The sequence below is a fragment of the Xenopus laevis genome, chromosome 3L (genome assembly GCF_017654675.1).
Source record: "Xenopus laevis strain J_2021 chromosome 3L, Xenopus_laevis_v10.1, whole genome shotgun sequence".
NCBI classification, from domain to species: domain Eukaryota; kingdom Metazoa; phylum Chordata; class Amphibia; order Anura; family Pipidae; genus Xenopus; species Xenopus laevis.
The window spans coordinates 160,068,919-160,093,306 of NC_054375.1; the positions used below are offsets into that span (position 1 = coordinate 160,068,919).

The 24,388-nt window shown below is 44.8% G+C and overlaps 1 protein-coding gene across 2 annotated transcripts; it reads left to right on the forward strand.

Annotated features, from left to right (window-relative positions):
- The first annotated feature begins 2,387 nt into the window (after window positions 1-2,387).
- XB5717875.L (provisional ortholog of placenta associated 8 L homeolog) lies at window positions 2,388-23,996 on the forward strand. 2 transcript variants are annotated; one of them, XM_018253918.2, is made up of 4 exons: window positions 2,388-2,409; window positions 21,687-21,798; window positions 21,987-22,165; window positions 23,701-23,996. In XM_018253918.2, exons 2-4 carry the CDS (start codon window positions 21,690-21,692, stop codon window positions 23,863-23,865), a joined length of 453 nt encoding a protein of 150 aa, XP_018109407.1. In that variant the 5' UTR covers window positions 2,388-2,409; window positions 21,687-21,689; the 3' UTR covers window positions 23,866-23,996. The 2 variants fall into 2 exon arrangements, with proteins under 2 accessions (XP_018109407.1, XP_041443352.1); XM_041587418.1 differs by lacking the exon at window positions 2,388-2,409 and adding an exon at window positions 19,808-19,867.
- The last annotated feature ends 392 nt before the right edge of the window (window positions 23,997-24,388 follow it).

Here is a 24,388-nt window from a genome sequence, read left to right on the forward strand (position 1 = left end):
ACACTAAGCTCCGATTATAACCCATCACTAAGAGCCGTTTATATAGTGAATAAAGTACCCCCTCTTGTAAAATATAAGGATATTATAAGTTACTGAGGAGTTTCATGACCTGTATAAAAGTACGAGGCCGAAGGCCGAGTGTTTTTATACAGGTCATGGAACTTATAATATCCTTATATTTTACAACTGGGGGTACTTTATTAATTATAATACACACATTTTAGTGAGTCATGTGACAGAAATTACATCACTACTCACCGTTTATAACTGATGACATCAGAACTCACCGTTTATAAGGATATAATTTACAGGATATTCACGGCTTTTGTGTATTATAAGGATGTCATTGACAGGATAGTCATGGCTCCTGTGTATTGTGCATCACTAGCCACAGGACAGTAGTAGCGAGGCCGTTCCTCTTGGATAAGCAGAAAGTATCTGAATATCCAACATCACTGGATATTTCCTCCTATGACTGTCCCTCAGTATTAGTTCTGCTGTGCCCTTTTGATTGCAATGTTCTGGGCGGATCCTCCAATTATCTAACCACACCAACCAGGCAAGTCATGGGAAGGAACCATCGTATGGAATCGTTCATAATTGCTATAGACATAATGTGGAAGCCATGTTGGACCCCATTGTTGTGCCTCTTATTTGGCTCATTGATTGAGGCCCCATTGGCTACTTCTCCCCACTCTAGCGGCTCCTGTTCCTGTCATTGTAATCGGATTGTATGGTCCTAGGGCCAATGATTGGATTAAGCCCAGCAGGACTCGCCTTAGGGCGGCATATTGCGCACAAAGATGAAGATCTCATAGTGTATGGGCAGCTCAACTGGAAATACCAGAAGGAAAAATGGCGCCCCCTGCTGTGTGTCAGGCACAAATGTGACAGTTAATTCCTCGTACAGAAAATTCTGGTAGAATCGGTAGCACTGAGACCTGGTGGGCGGGGAAATTAAATGGTTACACCCTTTTTAGTAGGGATTAAATAGGGGGAGGAGCCTGAATTAAATCCGTGCGCTAAAGAAATAAATATGCGGGCACTTTCCATGCAGCACATTCAGGGCCCCCCCATAGAAACTGATGTCACTTTTCTCACCTCCCAAACGGGGTATTTGGCTGTTTGTGCAGAGTACCCCCCGGGGGGCACATAGAACTCCATGTCCTTCAGTCTGTGCATTTTACATCAGGATTTATTGACATGAACCCGTATCCCATGATGTCAATCCAGGAAGGGGTTAAATAATGTAGCTGAGCCCCCCCACCCCATTAATAAAGTCTCAGAGTTGCAGGGAGGGGTCGGCACAAGCTGGTGATTCAGGTACTGCGGGGGGCACGGGGGGTTAATACTCTCATGTAGTTGCCTTGCTGTTTTAGCCTATGGGGGACATCCTAGAACCTATTTGGAGTCAATTGGAGGACTTTTGAACAATTCGAATTTCGGCCGAATACAGACCTATCCAATCGAAAACAGACTTATTCGACCTTAAAAAAAACAAACTTTGACTTAATTTCGGTTGGTCTTTTTGAATTCGAATTTTGAAGTTTTTTCAATCCGAAATTCGACCCTTGATAAAACAAACCACATACCTCGATTTAATGAAATCAAATCTCACTAAAGCTCCGTTTATTCCTGCATTACAAAATGTCCACGAGATACTGGCTGAAGTCTCGACTTTGCTGAAAGACGGGAGAGCAGGGCATTATGGGTAGGATCAGCATTGCCGATATGTTTAGTTTGTGCAGCTGTCGGGGGCTGGAGGTCGGATGAAACATGATCATATTGTTGGAATTGGCCATGGGGAACCTGTGCAGACCTTGGAGATGTTTATCAGCAGGAGGAATGAGAAGGGAGGGGGAGTCAGATAAGCCGCTAGTGTTACAGATCAGGAGTAGCAGCTAAAGTTGAACCTTGGGTAATGGAACGGAACAACGTATTTTTTTTACATCCTCCAGCGAAATTCTTGTCCTCCATGCGATGTCCTACGGATTAGGAATAAAGAGAAAGGAGGAATCGGCACACAGGAATTTAAGCAAAATGGGGTACACCCCCTACGGCTTAGGGTGCTTTTACCCCCCACTCATCCTCCAAATGTGCAGTCACATCTCCGTCCTCTACCCTCCCTGATCAACCATCAGCCATACGAACTCAGCCCTCCATCTCCCTCCACCCTCAGTCCTCCACCTTCTGCCCTCCCTGCTCAGCCCTCTACCCTCAGCACTGAGCCTTCCTCTTTACCTCTTCATCACTTCGCCACTATTATTATAGAGATGTTTTAAATTTCCACTTTCTTGGACTGAAAATGCTCTCTCACCACTTTAGGAGCTTAGAGAGAAGACTGACGGATGAGTCCTGAGGGGGGAGAGCGACGGGAGAGCGACGGGAGAAGTGCGGAGGGATGAACAGGTAAAGCGGAAGACTGAGGGAAGAGGAAAGAGGATGGAGGGAAGAGGGCTGAGCAGGGAGGGCAGAAGGCTGAGGGTGGAGGGAAGAAGACGGAGGGATGAAGGCAGAGTTCGTATGACTGACGGCTGAGCAGGGAGGGTAGAGGACGGAGGTGTGACTGCAGATTTGGAGGATGAGTGGCAGTAAAAGCACCCGAGGTGGCATTCCTAAGCCGTAGCAGTGTTGGACTGGCCCACTGGGATACCAGGAAAACTCCTGGGGGGCCCAGGTGTCAGTGGCCCCTCCTGCTTCTTCTAACCTTTGGCCTGTTTCATGGTCATTCTCTATTTCTTTATGGGAACAAAGAGGCTAATAATGGAAGAATATAGTATAGTATGTAGAGAAAAGAGACTAGGAGAATAAAGAAGTTGAGTGAGGAGAGGAGGTATAAAAAAACGAAGGTTTTCTGGTGGCCCCTGGTATCCCAGTCCAACACTGGGCCGTAGGACATCACATGGAGGACAGGAATTTCCCGGAGGATTCCTAAAATTCGTTGTTCCGTATAATGGTGCCGCTGATTTCTGCTCTTTATGTGAACAATTACTCTACTCCTGACAAGGGAAAGTATTTGGTTAATTCACACACTCCCTCCTGATGGCTCTTTATTTGTATTGAAGCCTAAATCTCAGCAGTGTCTGTATCTGAGTTCTGTCCTATTGCTGAATTGTACAACCAGTGTCATTACACCTTCTATTGTACAATGTCAATAATATACGATTCCTACGTCACATTCCTCCCCCAGACTGACAGACTGACGTACAGCTACGAGTCTATGTAGGACCAGTCCACTGTGTATGTTCTGTGTATGTTCTGTGTATGTTCTGTGTGTGTTCTGTGTATGTTCTGTGTGTGTTCTGTGTGTGTTCTGTGTATGTTCTGTGTATGTTCTGTGTATGTTCTGTGTGTCCACTGTGTATGTTCTGTGTATGTTCTGTGTGTCCTTGTATATGTTCTGTGTATGTTCTGTGTATGTTCTGTGTCCCTGTGTATTACTGAAGGCTGAGAGAAGAGGGTCTGCTCTGAGCCAATTATTGCTGATTTCTGTGATGTATTTTGAAAATGTAGTAAAGTACTACTGGGAGTACATAAAATGATACATATTTACTATTTGTTCAGAGTAATGAGACGTTCCAGAGAATAAGATGTTTATAGTATGAGAGCTGGGACGGCACTAGAGACATGTGTTAGTGCACAGAAATGAGGGGGCCTGGCATATCTTTCAGTACTTGAAGAAAACGTGACTTTAACACATTTCCCTAATTTTACATTTTCCCGGATTTTACATAATTTTTACCTGTCCTCTCTTATAAGGCACAATTTTATTTTGGGGTTGACTTTAAGCTAAAGTTGGCTCATTTATAAACACTGGGCAAATTTGCACCTGGGCAGTAACGCATAGCAACCAATCAGTGACCGGCTTTTTACAGGCAGCTGCAGATTGAACGATGAAAGGAAACATTTCATTGGTTACTGTCCAGGTTCAAATTTGACCAGTGTTTATAAATGAGCCCAGATTTTTAGTAGGTTTTAGCGTTTCGGTAATTTCATCGTTTGAGATTTTTAGTAGTAGCCCCACACAATGTGCTAATATCCTTATAGACCAGGGATCCCCAACCTTTTGAACCCGTGAGCAACATTCAGAAGTGAAAGGAGTTGGGGAGCAACACTAGCATGAAAAATGTTCTTGGGGTGCCAAATAAGGGCTGTGATTGGCCATTTAGTAGCCCCTATGTGGATTATCAATCTACATTGAGACTCTGTTTGGCAGTACAACTGGTTTTTATACAACTAAAACTTGCCTCTAAGTCTGGAATTCAAAAATAATCACCTGCTTTGAAGCCACTGGGAGCAACATCCAAGGGGTTGGGGGGCAACATGTTACTCACGAGTTACTGGTTGGGGGTCAGTGTAATAGACTATAAAGTGCTGGTGTGACATGAGTGGTGCAGAGCCTGTCTATCACACACGATACTCTATGACTAAACATCCATGAGATTGGGCACATTCCCACACATACAAAACAAAGGGGTCCTGTTTCAACATGGCAGCGCCTATGAAGCACTTTTTTACATGTAGGAGATTTTCTTATCCATTTCAGATATAAACAAAAGCCGCAGACTAAAGGGTTTAACTAAGGAGGGAAAAGATATATATTACTATTATTTTACTCATGCCTCAAGGTGACAGGTCCTCTTTCAGATCCCGGGTACAAATAAGCCAGAGGTTGGGACTAAGTGCAGAGACTTAGGGTTGGTAGAATTTCCCCTGGTCCATTTAGGGCACAGGCTGAAAGCTGCGGTACCTTCTCATTTGCTACTATTGTAATCCAGCTGTTCTCTAGTACTGTGAGTATTAACTAATCCATTGTACTATATCTCCTATGTACTCCATTGTAAATGATCCTGTAAATAAACTAAGTTCTTTGGTTAAGTATAAAGAACCTCTGGTGCCCAGTTCTTGTGCATAAGCCCATTGTTACAGTTGCACTACACCCTGCCTCCACTCCATTGTGACCACAGTTGGAGAGTGATTTGTTTGTTTGGAGAGACTAAAAGTGGCCATACGTGGCCTGACGTAAATCATGCAAAAATCAACTGACATAAACTTACTCAGAAGGGTCCTCTGACTTTTAAAATTTACTTCCGTCTTCTGTTTTGATTTGTTTCTGAGATTTTAGCCGTTTTATACCGCGGAAATGCAACTGGCTTCAGCTCAGCAGCTCTTTATGAAGCTCTTTAGGGGTAAATTTATCAAAGAGTGACGTTACACAGTCCTCTAGTGTGAAATTCCACCCCTCTCCATTCATTTCTATGGGATTTGTAGAAGATCCTTTGATAAATACGCCTGTAACATCCCATAGAAATGAATGGAGAGGGGTGGAATTTCACTCTAGAGGACTGTGGTGATCTCTATCTCTCCTCTTTGATAAATATACCCCTAAGGGGCAAAGGTCGGGGTGAATTTTCGAATCAAAATTTTTTTAAATTTCGAGCTATATTTTGTGTACTTTGACTAGGGAATAGTCCAAATTCGTTTTGAATTTCAAAAAAAATTAAAAAATTTGAATATCGAAATTTATCATGTACTGTCTCTTTAAAAATTTGACCATTCGCCATCTAAAACCTGCCGAATTGCTGATGGGGGACCTCCTAGAACCTATTAGGAGTCAATTGGTGCGACACTGTCGTGGGATTTTTTTATGTTTCATTTTGAAATCTGACATGGGGCTAGAGTAGACATATTGTTAGTTTCCCAGCTGCCCCCAGTTAATCTGCATAATGAATACAGATGTTGACATGTACCAGGGACTGTCAGACGAGACAGAAGGACCAGGATCAGCTCTGGAGGCCACAGTTACTACTTCACTTCAACTCCAAAGGGAACTCAACGTGTTGAGGAAGATCTGAGATCTGTGACGTCTTGACCCGGCTGAACATGAGTTGTCTCTGCCCCACTATTCCTGCCATTAATGGAAGCTTTCATTTATCAGGGAGGCGGAATAAGAGCTGGATCAAAACCCTCTTATGAACAGGCAAAGTGTAACTCACTGAACTCCGTAAGGGTTTTTTTTAAGAGTTTTAATATAACAGGGGGGTTCGGGGAGGTTTAGCCTTAATGTAAATCTGTTGTGAGGGCCGACGCCTGAGAGAAAAGTTTCATCCGGTGCACAAATATATGAAAGTAAACTCATAGTAGAGACGGTGCCACTAAGTTTACTATAGCACTACTCAGTCTTTCACTGCCCCCTGCTGGCTTGTCCTTAGGGGAACAGGGGCCCCAATATTTATAATTCAGTCAGTCGTTATTCAACTGCAACTCCCAGCATCTCCTGACAGCTGAACAACAATAAGATATAATAGAAATAATAGAAATACAGGGAATATCTCTACTCTCCAGCTGTACAAACCTGCAGCTCTTTAGGATCAGACACAGAGAAAAGTATGGGGGGTTCTCCCCTAAACACAAGGGAGGCAGACTTCTGTGCTACCAAGGCCCCTAATGTTTCTGGCCTACATGGTGCAGGGCCAATAATGGAAGCCACTGTTAGCCACTCCCTGTTTTTAAACTACATCCACTTTAAACCACACCCATGTTACTACAAGACCATGTCCACATTAAGTGAGGCATTAAGTCATATTAAGACACACCTTCAAATCCATATGCCTCTTCCTCCCTTGTAGATAAAACAGCACCCCCAGCACATGATTAAACACTTTAGGGGCCCCTAAAAATAAATATCAAATACTAACAACCCCCCCAGAACAAACCCTACCAGGCTTATGTTCCACAGGCAGAGTATGTCACACACAGGGAGTATAGGACAGGCAGAGTATGTCACACACAGGGAACATAGGGCAGGCAGAGTATGTCACACACAGGGTGTATAGGACAGACAGAGTATGACACACACAGGGAGTATAGGACAGGCAGAGTATGTCACACACAGGGAGTATAGGACAGACAGAGTATGGCACACACAGGGAGTATAGGACAGACAGAGTATGACACACACAGGGAGCATAGGAACGACAGAGTATGACACACACAGGGAGCATAGGACAGGCAGAGTATGACACACACAGGGAGTATAGGACAGGCAGAGTATGACACACACAGGGAGTATAGGACAGGCAGAGTATGACACACACAGGGAGCATAGGAACGACAGAGTATGACACACACAGGGAGCATAGGACAGGCAGAGTATGACACACACAGGGAGTATAGGACAGACAGAGTATGACACACACAGGGAGCATAGGACAGACAGAGTATGACACACACAGGGAGCATAGGACAGACAGAGTATGTCACACACAGGGAGTATAGGGCAGGCAGAGTATGACACACACAGAGAGCATAGGGCAGGCAGAGTATGACACACACAGGGAACATAGGGCAGGTAGAGTATGACACACACAGGGAGTATAGGACAGGCAGAGTATGACACACACAGGGAGTATAGGACAGACAGAGTATGACACACACAGGGAGCATAGGACAGACAGAGTATGTCACACACAGGGAGTATAGGGCAGGCAGAGTATGACACACACAGAGAGCATAGGGCAGGCAGAGTATGACACACACAGGGAGTATAGGACAGACAGAGTATGACACACACAGGGAGTATAGGACAGACAGAGTATGACACACACAGGGAGTATAGGACAGACAGAGTATGACACACACAGGGAGTATAGGACAGGCAGAGTATGACACACACAGGGAGCATAGGAACGACAGAGTATGACACACACAGGGAGCATAGGACAGGCAGAGTATGACACACACAGGGAGTATAGGACAGGCAGAGTATGACACACACAGGGAGTATAGGACAGACAGAGTGGCACACACAGGGAACATAGGACAGGCAGAGTATGACACACACAGGGAGCATAGGACAGGCAGAGTATGACACACACAGGGAGTATAGGACAGACAGAGTATGACACACACAGGGAGCATAGGGAAGACAGAGTATGACACACACAGGGAGTATAGGACAGGCAGAGTATGACACACACAGGGAGCATAGGGAAGACAGAGTATGTCACACACAGGGAACAAAGGGAAGACAGAGTATGTCACACACAGGGAGCATAGGGAAGACAGAGTATGTCACACACAGGGAACAAAGGGAAGACAGAGTATGACACACACAGGGAACATAGGACAGACAGAGTATGTCACACACAGGGAGCATAGGACAGACAGAGTATGACACACACAGGGAGTATAGGACAGACAGAGTATGACACACACAGGGAACATAGGATAGACAGAGTATGACACACACAGGGAGCATAGGACAGACAGAGTATGACACACACAGGGAGCATAGGACAGACAGAGTATGACACACACAGGGAGTATAGGACAGACAGAGTATGACACACACAGGGAGTATAGGACAGACAGAGTATGACACACACAGGGAGTATAGGACAGACAGAGTATGACACACACAGGGAGTATAGGACAGACAGAGTATGACACACACAGGGAGTATAGGACAGACAGAGTATGACACACACAGGGAGCATAGGACAGGCAGAGTATGACACACACAGGGAGCATAGGACAGACAGAGTATGACACACACAGGGAGTATAGGACAGGCAGAGTATGACACACACAGGGAGTATAGGACAGGCAGAGTATGACACACACAGGGAGTATAGGACAGACAGAGTATGACACACACAGGGAGCATAGGACAGACAGAGTATGACACACACAGGGAGTATAGGACAGACAGAGTATGACACACACAGGGAGTATAGGACAGGCAGAGTATGACACACACAGGGAGTATAGGACAGGCAGAGTATGATACACACAGGGAGTATAGGACAGACAGAGTATGACACACACAGGGAGTATAGGACAGACAGAGTATTACACACACAGGGAGTATAGGGAAGACAGAGTATGAACAATGTGGCAGTTTCAGTCTGGGTCTCAGGTGGAACAGGACTTTAGGGGTGTAAAAAATAGAGATGTCACAAATGTGAACAAAACAGGGGGATCACTGGTGTGACCAATGCAGGAGTTTATAGTCTGAATTTTAGGTGTAAACAATGCAGGGTCCAGTTAATGTCTGTAGTGATATCAAGTAAAGTTTACACAAGGAGCAGTTAAACTAGACAGACTTTCATGTGATTGCAGTTTAGCTGCACAACATTTCCTTCTAGTTATTGAGTAACAAGCTCCTCAATTGTGAACATTCACTAAGGAATTTGTATAGTGACTATTCCCTGCGTTAGTTGTTATCTGTGCAAATAAATCAACACGCAAATGCTTTTATTTATCATTCAATGGATCTTTTATATTGCAAAGGAATTGATTCCAAGCTATGGGGAAAGGCAAGTTGGGATTGTTACACTGGAGAAGAGACAGTAAAGGGGGATATTATCACTATATATAAATATATAAGGGGATATGATCACTATATATAAATATATAAGGGGATATGATCACTATATATAAATATATAAGGGGGATATGATCACTATATATAAATATATGAGGGATATGATCACTATATATAAATATATAAGGGGATATGATCACTATATATAAATATATAAGGGGGATATGATCACTATATATAAATATATAAGGGGGATATGATCACTATATATAAATATATAAGGAGATATGATCACTATATATAAATATATAAGGGGATATGATCACTATATATAAATATATAAGTGGATATGATCACTATATATAAATATATAAGGGGATATGATCACTATATATAAATATATAAGGGGATATGAACACTATATATAAATATATAAGAGGGATATGATCACTATTTATAAATATATAAGAGGATATGATCACTATATATAAATATATAAGGGGGATATGATCACTATATATAAATATATAAGGGGATGTGATCACTATATATAAATATATAAGGGGATATGATCACTATATATAAATATATAAGGGGATATGATCACTATATATAAATATATAAGGGGATATGATCACTATATATAAATATATAAGGGGATATGATCACTATATATAAATATATAAGGGGATATGATCACTATATATAAATATATAAGGGGGATATGATCACTATATATAAATATATAAGGGGATATGATCACTATATATAAATATATAAGAGGGATATGATCACTATATATAAATATATAAGGGGATATGATCACTATATATAAAGAGAGAGAGAGAGAGAGAGAGAGAAGGAAAAAGAAGCTTGCACTCTCAGGACTTATCAAGTCAAAAATGGTGTTTATTCAGAAAAAATAACTTAGTTATTTTTTCTGAATAAACACCATTTTTGACTTGATAAGTCCTGAGAGTGCAAGCTTCTTTTTCCTTCTACCTAACTTTTGGGCTTATTGCACCCAGGCAACTTTGACTTATTGACGTGCTGTGCTGTATATATATATATATATATATATATATACCAAGCCACTTCAGGATGTCTTTAGCCAAGCTTGTTCCATTTGTAGACCAACCAAGAGGATGAGGTGGAAGAAGAACCTGAATAGGAGACAGAGAGCGTGGGATATTATAGATACGGGTAGAACTAAAGCATTTTGTTGAGGAAGAGGATGATGAACTGCATAAGAGCTTGTGGAAAGGTGAAAAGAACAAGGATGGAGAAATGTTCCTTAGTTGATCCTTGGTATCTGATGTCAGGACAGTTATGTAACGAAGTCTCACCCTGGTGGTCTAGTGGGGGGACGCCCGTCACGCCGCACCGATCCTCTTCTTGTGCCGGCTCTCTCCTAGTGCGAGTGCGCATGCGCACTTCCGGATTTAAAGGCGCATGCGCGCTGACGTAATGACGCAATGGCGCCAAATTCGAAAGTATTAAAGGGGCATTCCCACAGTTTGTCATTGCCCGTGATAGGATTTTGTTCCTGGTGCTTCTGAGCTTTGTGCTATACTCTGAACCTGTTTGATTCCTGTTTTTGACCCCTGCCTGGCTATTTGACTATTCTGACTTCTGGATTCTGACCCTTGCCTGATTACTGACCACCGCCTCTGATTAACCCTCTGATTGACTCCCTGGTTTGACCTTTGCCTGTCTGATAACGTTTGTTCTCTGCCTGCCTCGACCCGGCCTGATCTGACTACTCTTTTGCCTAACGCCTTGTACTGCGATCTTCTGTCCAAAGACTTTGCTTTACTGTCGTGCCCCTCTGCCTTTCCAGAACCCTCATCTTGCACCTCTCGTTTAAGTCCAGGTGGCATCCAAGTAAGCCGAGGGCTCCTCCTGAGGCCCAAAGGCGGTCACACTACTGGTGAAGCACGAGCCGAGACCAGGGTGCCTGGTGTTTGTTCTGGTGTTGGGTGCCGACCGTGACAAGTTAGTAGTGTGGTGGAGGAACCAGATTGGATTGGATCAAGTAGTGTATGGTCAGTAGGTACCTGTTACACATACAAACAGCCAATATAAGAACTGAGTACAAATGAAGGGGACACATGGAAGAACCTGTTCTGTCACCAGCTCTTGAAGTATGACTGAAGCTTACTGAATAGGAGACAGGTAACCTTCATCAGGTGAGATCTTTCCCGCCCCACAGGTGCACTTTCTGCTATTCCCAGAATGTCACCCAGTCACTTTCCCTCTCTTTTCTTTTCTTCTGGGCTCCTTATACTAATGGCAGGGCCAGGGCCCAGGTACCATGTGTTGGGTCCCATAATGTATAATTCAGCTGGTAGCTCTAGCTTCTCAACATACCCACAAACCTCAACATACCCACACCCACAAACCTCAACATACCCACACCCACAAACCTCAACATACCCAAACCCACAAACCTCAACATACCCACACCCACAAACCTCAACATACCCACACCCACAAACCTCAACATACCCACACCCACATATCTAAACATACCCACACACCTCAACATACCCACACCCACACACCTCAACATACCCACACCCACAAACCTCAAAATACCCACACCCACAAACCTCAACATACCCACACCCACAAACCTCAACATACCCACACCCACAAACCTCAACATACCCACACCCACAAACCTCAACATACCCACACCCACATATCTAAACATACCCACACACTTCAACATACCCACACACCTCAACATACCCACACCCACATATCTCAACATACCCACACCCACATATCTAAACATACCCACACACCTCAACATACCCACACCCACACACCTCAACATACCCACACCCACAAACCTCAAAATACCCACACCCACAAACCTCAACACACCCACAAACCTCAACATACCCACACCCACAAACCTCAACATACCCACACCCACAAACCTCAACATACCCACACCCACAAACCTCAACATACCCACACCCACAAACCTCAACATACCCACACCCACATATCTCAACATACCCACACCCACATATCTAAACATACCCACACACCTCAACATACCCACACCCACATATCTCAACATACCCACACACCTCAACATACCCACACCCACAAACCTCAACATACCCACACCCACACCTCAACATACCCACACACCTCGACATACCCACACCCACAAACCTCAACATACCCACATCCACAAACCGCAACATACCCACACACCTCAACATACCCACATCCACAAACCTCAACATACCCACACCCACAAATCTCAACATACCCACACACCTCAACATACCCACACCCACAAACCTCAACATACCCACACCCACAAACCTCAACATACCCACACCACAAACCTCAACATACCCACACCCACATATCTCAACATACCCACACAATCAACATACCCACACCCACAAACCTCAACATACCCACACCCACATATCTCAACATACACACACACACCTCAACATACCCACACCCACAAACCTCAACATACCCACACCCATACACCTCAACATACCCACATCCACAAACCTCAACATACCCACACCCACAAACCTCAACATACCCACACCCACAAACCGCAACATACCCACACCCACAAACCTCAACATACCCACACCCACAAACCTCAACATACCCACACCCACAAACCTCAACATAACCACACCCACAAACCTCAACATACCCACACCCACATATCTAAACATACCCACACACCTCAACATACCCACACACCTCAACATACCCACACCCACACACCTCAACATACCCACACCCACAAACCTCAAAATACCCACACCCACAAACCTCAACATACCCACACCCACAAACCTCAACATACCCACACCCACAAACCTCAACATACCCACACCCACAAACCTCAACATACCCACACCCACAAACCTCAACATACCCACACCCACAAACCTCAACATACCCACACCCACATATCTCAACATACCCACACCCACATATCTAAACATACCCACACACCTCAACATACCCACACCCACATATCTCAACATACCCACACACCTCAACATACCCACACCCACAAACCTCAACATACCCACACCCACACCTCAACATACCCACACACCTCGACATACCCACACCCACAAACCTCAACATACCCACATCCACAAACCGCAACATACCCACACACCTCAACATACCCACATCCACAAACCTCAACATACCCACACCCACAAATCTCAACATACCCACACACCTCAACATACCCACACCCACAAACCTCAACATACCCACACCCACAAACCTCAACATACCCACACCCACAAACCTCAACATACCCACACCCACATATCTCAACATACCCACACAATCAACATACCCACACCCACAAACCTCAACATACCCACACCCACATATCTCAACATACACACACACCTCAACATACCCACACCCACAAACCTCAACATACCCACACCCATACACCTCAACATACCCACATCCACAAACCTCAACATACCCACACCCACATATCTAAACATACCCACACACCTCAACATACCCACACACCTCAACATACCCACACCCACAAACCTCAACATACCCACACCCACAAACCTCAACATACCCACACCCACATATCTCAACATACCCACACAATCAACATACCCACACCCACAAACCTCAACATACCCACACCCACATATCTCAACATACACACACACCTCAACATACCCACACCCACAAACCTCAACATACCCACACCCACAAACCTCAACATAACCACACCCACAAACCTCAACATACCCACACCCACATATCTAAACATACCCACACACCTCAACATACCCACACACCTCAACATACCCACACCCACAAACCTCAACATACCCACACCCACAAACCGCAACATACCCACACCCACATATCTAAACATACCCACACCCACAAACCTCAACATACCCAGACCCACAAACCTCAACATACCCACACCCACAAACCTCAACATACCCACACCCACAAACCTCAACATACCCACACCCACAAACCGCAACATACCCACACCCACAAACCGCAACATAACCACACCCACAAACCAAAACATACCCACACCCACAAACCTCAACATAACCACACCCACAAACCTCAACATACCCACACCCACATATCTCAACATACACACACACACCTCAACATACCCACACCCACAAACCTCAACATACCCACAAACCGCAACATACCCACACCCACAAACCGCAACATAACCACACCCACAAACCGCAACATACCCACACCCACAAACCTCAACATAACCACACCCACAAACCTCAACATACCCACACCCACAAACCTCAACATACCCACACCCACAAACCTCAACATACCCACACTCACAAACCTCAACATACCCACACCCCATACCCACACCCACAAACCTCAACATACCCACACCCACAAACCGCAACATACCCACACCCACAAACCGCAACATACCCACACCCACAAACCTCAACATACCCACACCCACAAACCTCAACATACCCACACCCACAAACCTCAACATAACCACACCCACAAACCTCAACATACCCACACCCACATATCTAAACATACCCACACACCTCAACATACCCACACCCACAAACCTCAACATACCCACACCCACAAACCGCAACATACCCACACCCACATATCTAAACATATCCACACCCACAAACCTCAGCATACCCACACCCACAAACCTCAACATACCCACACCCACAAACCTCAACATACCCACACCCACAAACCGCAACATACCCACACCCACATATCTAAACATATCCACACCCACAAACCTCAACATACCCACACCCACAAACCGCAACATAACCACACCCACAAACCGCAACATACCCACACCCACAAACCTCAACATAACCACACCCACAAACCTCAACATACCCACACCCACATATCTCAACATACCCACACCCACATATCTAAACATACCCACACACCTCAACATACCCACATCGACCAACCTCAACATACCCACATCCACATATCTCCACATACCCACAAACCTCAACATTCCCACACCCACATATCTCAAATACTTACACCCACAAACCTTAACATATCCACATCCACAAACCTCAACATACCCATACCCGCAAATCTCAACATACTCACACCCACAAACCGCAACATACCCACACCCACAAACCTCAACATAACCACACCCACATATCTAAACATACCCACAAACCTCAACATACCCACAAACCTCAACATACCCACAAACCTCAATATAACCACACCCACAAACCTCAACATACCCACACCCACATATCTGAAAATACCCACACACCTCAACATACCCACACCCACCAACCTCAACATACCCACACCCACAAACCTCAACATAACCACACCCACAAACCTCAACATACCCACACCCACATATCTAAACATACCCACACACCTCAACATACCCACACCCACAAACCTCAACATACCCACACCCACATATCTCAACATACCCACACCCACATATCTAAACATACCCACAAACCTCAACATACCCACACCCACAAACCTCAACATACCCACACCCACAAACCGCAACATACCCACACCCACAAACCGCAACATAACCACACCCACAAACCAAAACATACCCACACCCACAAACCTCAACATAACCACACCCACAAACCTCAACATACCCACACCCACATATCTCAACATACACACACACACCTCAACATACCCACACCCACAAACCTCAACATACCCACAAACCGCAACATAACCACACCCACAAACCGCAACATACCCACACCCACAAACCTCAACATAACCACACCCACAAACCTCAACATACCCACACCCACAAACCTCAACATACCCACACTCACAAACCTCAACATACCCACACCCCATACCCACACCCACAAACCTCAACATACCCACACCCACAAACCGCAACATACCCACAAACCGCAACATACCCACACCCACAAACCTCAACATACCCACACCCACAAACCTCAACATAACCACACCCACAAACCTCAACATACCCACACCCACATATCTAAACATACCCACACACCTCAACATACCCACACCCACAAACCTCAACATACCCACACCCACAAACCGCAACATACCCACACCCACATATCTAAACATATCCACACCCACAAACCTCAGCATACCCACACCCACAAACCTCAACATACCCACACCCACAAACCTCAACATACCCACACCCACAAACCGCAACATACCCACACCCACATATCTAAACATATCCACACCCACAAACCTCAACATACCCACACCCACAAACCGCAACATAACCACACCCACAAACCGCAACATACCCACACCCACAAACCTCAACATAACCACACCCACAAACCTCAACATACCCACACCCACATATCTCAACATACCCACACCCACATATCTAAACATACCCACACACCTCAACATACCCACATCGACCAACCTCAACATACCCACATCCACATATCTCAAATACTTACACCCACAAACCTTAACATATCCACATCCACAAACCTCAACATACCCATACCCGCAAATCTCAACATACTCACACCCACAAACCGCAACATACCCACACCCACAAACCTCAACATAACCACACCCACATATCTAAACATACCCACAAACCTCAACATACCCACAAACCTCAACATACCCACAAACCTCAATATAACCACACCCACAAACCTCAACATACCCACACCCACATATCTGAAAATACCCACACACCTCAACATACCCACACCCACAAACCTCAACATACCCACACCCACATATCTAAACATACCCACACACCTCAACATACCCACACCCACAAACCTCAACATACCCACACCCACATATCTCAACATACCCACACCCACATATCTAAACATACCCACAAACCTCAACATACCCACACCCACAAACCTCAACATACCGACACCCACATATCTCAACATAACCACACCCACATATCTAAACATACCCACAAACCTCAACATACCCACACCCACAAACCTCAACATACCCACACCCACATATCTAAACATACCCACACACCTCAACATACCCACACCCACAAACCTCAACATACCCACACCCACATATCTCAACATACCCACACACCTCAACATACCCACACCCACATATCTCAACATACCCACACCCACATATCTAAACATACCCACACACCTCAACATACCCACACCCACATATCTCAACATACCCACACCCACATATCTAAACATACCCACACACCTCAACATACCCACACCCACAAACCTCAACATACTCACACCCTCAAACCTCAACATACTCATACCCACATATCTCCACATACCCACACCCACATACCTCAACATACCCAGAGGCTAGACAAACCCGACATCAAGTATTTCCATGTGACTGCTAACCTCGGCTGGGCCCACGCAGAATGAGTGGAGGATTTGTCTCTAAGCTGAATTATAACTCAGAATATCAAATTCCTGAAATTCCAGTGGATAACACTAAGATGTCTTTGAGACCAACCAAATTGAATTCCCACAGCCTAGGGCTTGATCTCCTTACTGAGGCCTCCTGCCGCAGGCTCTCCAGCAGCCCCCCCCCCCCCACAGTATGAGTTCAATGACAGAGAACAATGTTGTCCCTCTCCTTAGACTTGGGAACTAGAACTGCATTCACTAGCCCTGTGCCTATGGGTAGTTTATGCCATCACATGTCCCACATTTATTTCTAGAAATGAGCACTGGTTCCACCTTCCTTCCCCAGGGACTTCTTAACAAGCCAGTGCAGAAGAGCTGTCCTGGTGCTCAGAGTACAGGAGGAGTGAGAAGAGTTACTGTTCATAGTTCCCACTCATGGAAAGTCTCCTTGGGGCTAAGGATAAATATGAATATAGTTAATGCCCAGAGGGGCAGTTTAGTTTTTCTCCAGGGCCCAGGAACAGTTGGGTGTAGATGTTTTATCACATAGACCTGCTCTGTAGGTGGCTTAGAAGATGCATGGCAACCAGACAGAGTTTATAGTGTTGTTCTCAGCCATCATATAATTGCCCTATCAGGTTCTGTCCCGGCGTGTTGCCATGGCTCCTGCGGTTGGACAACCTGGTCAAATGTGTCTTTGAATACAATGATCTTCTCATGTGTGGCACAGTCATTTCACTGCAACAAAATCCTCATGCAAATACAAAAGGGGGTTGTGGGAGCACTCACATTGCTAAGTAGAAATGTATATAAGTATAAGGGAAGTGCTACTGACATAACCAAATGGGTCAGTGCACATTCCCTGGGCCCCTGTCTAAGTAATTCAGTAGATATGCAAATGCATGTGTTCACAAAGACATGGCTCCTGTGGTTGGACAACCTGGTCCAATGTGTCTTTGAATTCAATGATCTTCTCATGTGTGGCACAGTCATTTCACTGCAAAAAAATCCATCAGTATCAACCCTCTCCTTATTGTTTGACTTACTGATCATCATTATCAATAATTATGGTGGATGGAGGTGGATCAGTCCTGATGGAAACTTTCTGGTGGTAGGCTGAAAAAAGTCAAGAGGAGTCACAAAATACAAATCAATTTCAATAGGGCAATGGGGTAAATGGACCAGTGTTACTGAGATTGACCTTCAGGATTTGACACTTGGGTGTTCGTCTCATAGTCAGACTCATTTTTTGGAACGAGCCAATAGATTGGCAGAGAAGCTTCTCTTTCCTATAGAGCAGTGCTCGGAAAAAGTGTATACATTGAGTTTTCCTATTGTCCATATCCAAAGTAATGATTAAACCACAGTTCCTACAGTATATTTTATATATGGGATTACTCAGAGCCTCAGTATGATCTACTGAACTATATACTGGCTGGCTATTTACCCATAATGCTCAGGGTGCCATGTTCTGTCCTATATACTGGCTGGCTGTTTACCCATAATGCTCAGGGTGCCATGTTTTGTAATATATATTGACCTGGGATGGGAACTATCATTCAGAACCAGGAGTCCTATTCTGTTTGTTTCCACAGGGGCTTCAGGAAATGGTTAGGGTACCCCAAGTTCATTTTTGGGGCATACACTGAACCCACTACCCTAGAATGTCCCACAGTGCCTGTCTTCTCTGTACTGTTCTTCTTCTGGGGTCAGTGTGAGTAGGGCTTCCATCTTTCTGCACACACCAGCATCCTATCTCTTCCCTATTAATAACACGGGAGCCATTGCTACAGACCAGGCTAATAGAACAGCTGGCAGGTGGCCACTCTCCATTGTGTCTGATTCATTTGCTCTTGTTATAATGGAACCGGAATGACTAAACTTTTGGCACATGAATGTTTCCTGGTCTCCATGAAAACATGTAAATCTGAGCAGAGAATTAATCGGCAAGAGGTTGACCCCCCTTTCCCGTAACTGCCTATTGTGGAGTAACTGGTTGGGGCACATTCCTACTACAGACACTAAAATAGTGAAATTGCCCTGGTTTCGCTCACACCGACTTTGTAGAGCAAGAGAGAAAGAGGTGAGTGATGGGCACAAGGAGATCCAGGTCTCCTCAGAGGAGATTAAAGGTGGTGGTAGAGCTGGTAGTGGGGAAGGAGAGTAGGGGAATTGAGGGGAGCAGAGGGGTTTTCAGAAGGAGATTGGGGCAGTGGCCAGGGACTGATGGAAACAGAGAGGCAACAAGTGGGTAATTAACAATGACACTGACTACTGGAATTCATCTTGGCATCATCTACTGGTAATTGGTACCCAGAGATTTGGCAATAATTTATGCGAAACCGCTGGCAAAAGCACAATTTAAGAGCAGAAATAATGGTTAGAATTTGTTTCATCCCATCGGTGCCGTGGAAATTTTGTGGTACAATGTAGGATCTCTCTCTCCCCGGGGGCAGGAGTAACTAATACTTCAATGTATGGCACTTTATAGGGGCAATAATATCACTAGAATGTTGGATTATACATTTTCTAGCCTTTTATTTCCTCAAAAGATAGATCGGTATCTGCCAGTAGATCTTGAGCCGGTAGAGCAAGATCCCAGATGACTGAGATGACGTTCCTGAGTGTTGCAGGTGTAATTAAAGGTGCAGTTTCCATGCCACTTCTTCAGAAGCCTGATAATTAGAGGCAGATCTTCAGTCATATAGACCCAGACACTGGGAAAGTCCTGTCCTCACAAAGTCTGTCCTGGTCAAGTATATGGATGAAGAATTTACTGGTCTTTTCTATAATGAAGTGACCATTAGATTGCAGGTTTCTGCATGACTTCTGCCCATTCTAACCCCAATGTCTCACTTCAGACCCCAGCCTGGGTAATAAACCTTAAATTAGAACTAATACCCATGAAGGCTTAGGGTACACTGACATGGTGGGAACCACTGCAGAGACACCACCTTCCTTTCATGTGAAAGACAACCAGGCAATTGTCTAAATGCAGAGGGACCCATGGCTAGACTCTTGACAATCCTTGTCTTCTCATTGGTGTCATGTTCATTCCCTAAAGGGTGACAAAATGGAGCAGGGATTGATGTCTCATCTCCATTCAGATACTGATGGACTACAATGACCCTAGCTCCATGGACTCACTGGGTCAGTTGGGGGCTGAAGCAAATCAGCATCATCATCTTAGTTAAAGGGGTTGTTCACCTTCAAACAACTAGTTGTTTTCAGACAGATCACTAGAAATTATGACTTTTTCCAATGACTTTTTATTATCTATGTGTCACCATTTTTCTCATATTGAAGTGTAAAGTGTCATTTTCCACCTTTTAAAGCAACTCTGGGGGGGGGTCGCCGACCCTGTAAACTATTCTAAATTGATATATTTAGTTGATACATTTCTTATCTTTGTTAGAATTGATACAATAGTTACTAATACTCCAGAGATGCTGCTGAAGAAGGTTTCGAATCAATGTTGTAAAATCGTAACAGTTCAGAATCTGCCCCTGAATTACTGAACTGTCCAACTCAAACACCAGAGACACCGACATTAAACTTTACACGTAGATTTTGGAAAAAACTGTAAACAATAAATAAATAATGGAAAGCAATTGAAAAAAGTCTTTATTTCTGGGGAACAATCTGAAAACAACTGAACTGGAAAAAGTGTTTGGAAGGTGAAGATCCCCTTTAAAAAATGTGGTTATCCCCAAGAAACCTTCACTGTGGCCTACAGCAGAAGGTCAGAAGAACTGACCAGAAATGGGCCTCATTCTCATTGGTCGTGACCAAAGCATGGTAATACTTGGCGCTATTCTATGGTATTAGGGCAGCTGATTTTGTGAGGGAAAGAGAGTGGAAGGCAAAAGTCATTCTATCTCAGTTCTCTTCTTTATTCCCAGGCCATGCAGACTGTCTCCGTCCAGCCCCTTGCAGTCTCTCAGACAGTGACTGTCACACAATCAAATGACTGGAACTCTGGGATCTGTGACTGCTGTGATGACTGCGGAATCTGTAAGTGACCCCCAAACCAACCCATAATCTAGATGTTCTGCAGCAGAACCTGCACCTTCCTGGCCATTAACTCTGTATATTCCTCCAGGTCTTCCTTGTCCTTTGCCCCAGTCCTTTGTCTCATCCCTCCCACTTGCAGAATTCTTGCTCCTTATTCTGACACTTTGTTGTGCTCCTCCCTCTCCCAGGTTGCCTTGCGTTCTGGTGCTTCCCTTGTTTCCAGTGCAAGACAGTCAATGACTTCAAGGAGTGCCTCTGCCTCCCCCTTCTGGACCCCTTTTGTATGGGCTATATTGGATGCGGCACAGCTTGCCCCCCTATCTCCTTGGCCATGAGGGCTTCTGTCAGAGAGAGATACCGCATTCCTGTAAGTCTGGGAGCAACAACTTGGGGGCACTTTCTTTTTATTCTGCACTTGAAATGGGAACCCCCAATCAATTTGTCCTCCACGTTGGTATTTTAGCTATAGACCCCCAGACTGTAGGTGGACATGCCAAGATGAGAAGGTCTCTTACTAAATGAAATGGTTCCTGGGAGTGGAGAAGCCTCAGGTGATGTTGGAACACAACGGGGGGGCCTTGTTTAGGGCAATATTGTAGAATCACTGAGGAGTTAAGAAATGACACTAAATACATTGAGGAAATCACCCAAATACCGGCAAGCTCCTCCCTTCTCACCACCGCTTAGTCCATCAAATACCCCATACGTTGTAATCGTGGGGCAACTCTGTGTTGTTTTCTACGTTAGATGAACAATATCTTGGGTAGGTACCAGGGGCTGAATCGGAACAATCAGTCTCCTCCACCTTCAGTTGTTCAGTCCTAGACTGATTACGAGCCTGTGAGTCTGACCCAGAGTACTGCAATCTAGGGGGGCTGGTCACCCAATGGATAGGGCAATGTAGTACAGGCTGGGGGCATGATGTACTAAGCTGTACAGTGTCGTTTAAAGACTTAGTGATTGCCCACCCCTGGGGACACAAAGTCAAGTGAGTGTGATGAAGTAAAGGGGGAGTATACAATTAATTTTCCAAAATGAAAACAAAAGAGTGTCTGTGTTGTCCTTCCTACTAAAGTAAAAACCCAGGAGGGGGCAGGGGCATCAATGCATCAATGTGTTTGTTTTAGTAAAAGGGCAACAGAAGCTAAAAATAACCCTAATGAGAGACCCATAATGTTGTGACATTGAGCCTGAGGCCTCCCAGAGCCGCGTCACAAATACACAAATACACAAATACACAAATACACAAATACAGGGCGAGGCTAAAACTGTCATCTCATTCCTGAGGGCAAAGTCTCTCCCAGAGGGACCGGTTTGGTGCAGAACTGAGACGTCATTTGCCCTTTTTGAGGGGAATAAAAATGTTGCCTCTCAGAGAAGGTTGAGTCTGGTCCAGGAACCAATCAGATGTCCCCACATTCCCCACTTGGCCAGAGGAGGGAATAATGGGCTGAATATGTGAAGACCCCTTACCCCCGGGAGACCTCTCTAGAGCAAAGAGTTCAGGGGAAGTATAGTGCTAACAGTCCATCCACAGTCACCCTAGGGTGGGCAGAATAAAGTGACATTATAGAAGGTGGGTGCTGCCTCTGGGGAAAAGGAACGAGCTCCTTCTGTCAGTCGGACACATGTCCTCTTGTTTCTACTCACTGTCACCTTATAAACTGTCAGCTGCCAAAACAAATTCCCTTAAGCAAATATTTGTTCCGTTTGAGGGAGCGGCCGCCTGATTCCTCCCTCACTGGGGGTCACTAGGGAACATGAGTTCAGATATTTATAGCACCTTTACCTGCTACAAGCTGGACATTGAATTAAACATGGGCCTGTCCAATCACAAGGCAGTATTGATGCCTGCTCTCTTCCTATTGGTGGTTCATTTGTATGTTGTGTGTCTCACCCCAGGGCTCCATCTGTGACGACTGCTGCATGTTGTGCTGGTGCTACTCCTGCTCCTGGTGCCAAATGGCTCGAGAGATAAAGAAACGCAAACAGCCCTTCACCTTCGTCACAGCCCAGACCACCTCAATGCAAATGCCTGTGCAACACACTCTCTACCCCCAAATGTAACCCTTTCTCTCCCGAATGGGACAAATACAGATGGAGTGACCTCAGCCAATGAAATCTTACCTTTATATTATATTTATATCAAACCCGTGATTCTCTGTAAAATGTAGAAAATATTAAAGTTTGAATTGAAATGAAACTGTCACATGTTCTTCCTCAGATGCATCACAACATACCTCCCAACATTTTGGAAGTAAAAAGAGGGACAAAAAATTTTTTCCCGCACGTAGCGCAGCAATTTTTTGACCACACCCCTTTCTGTGGCCACACCCCTTAATTACCATGTTTGTTTTCCAAAATTTGGCAGGTTATGAAAGTTTGAAAATATTTCTCCTCATCTAAACTGGGTTTTTGTCTCTCAAAATTGTTACAAAGTATCTTATTTGCACCTGTTAGCTGTTCTGGGCTCTCTGCTAAAAGCCAATTAAGTGAGAAACTTTGTTTCTTTTTCTGGCTGTTCAGTGCAGAGAAAAGAGGGACTTTCCAGTACAAATGAGGGACTGCGGGTTGAGCTGTCAAAAGAGGG

What these genes read in the sequence shown, in the direction of transcription:
- XB5717875.L (XM_018253918.2), top strand. Translation starts at nt 21,690, where the DNA reads ATGCAGACTGTCTCCGTCCAGCCCCTTGCAGTCTCTCAGACAGTGACT. An exon ending in CTGTGATGACTGCGGAATCT is followed by an intron (nt 21,799 to 21,986) that starts GTAAGTGACCCC and finishes TCCCTCTCCCAG; the next exon opens with GTTGCCTTGCGTTCTGGTGC. An exon ending in GAGAGAGATACCGCATTCCT is followed by an intron (nt 22,166 to 23,700) that starts GTAAGTCTGGGA and finishes GTCTCACCCCAG; the next exon opens with GGCTCCATCTGTGACGACTG.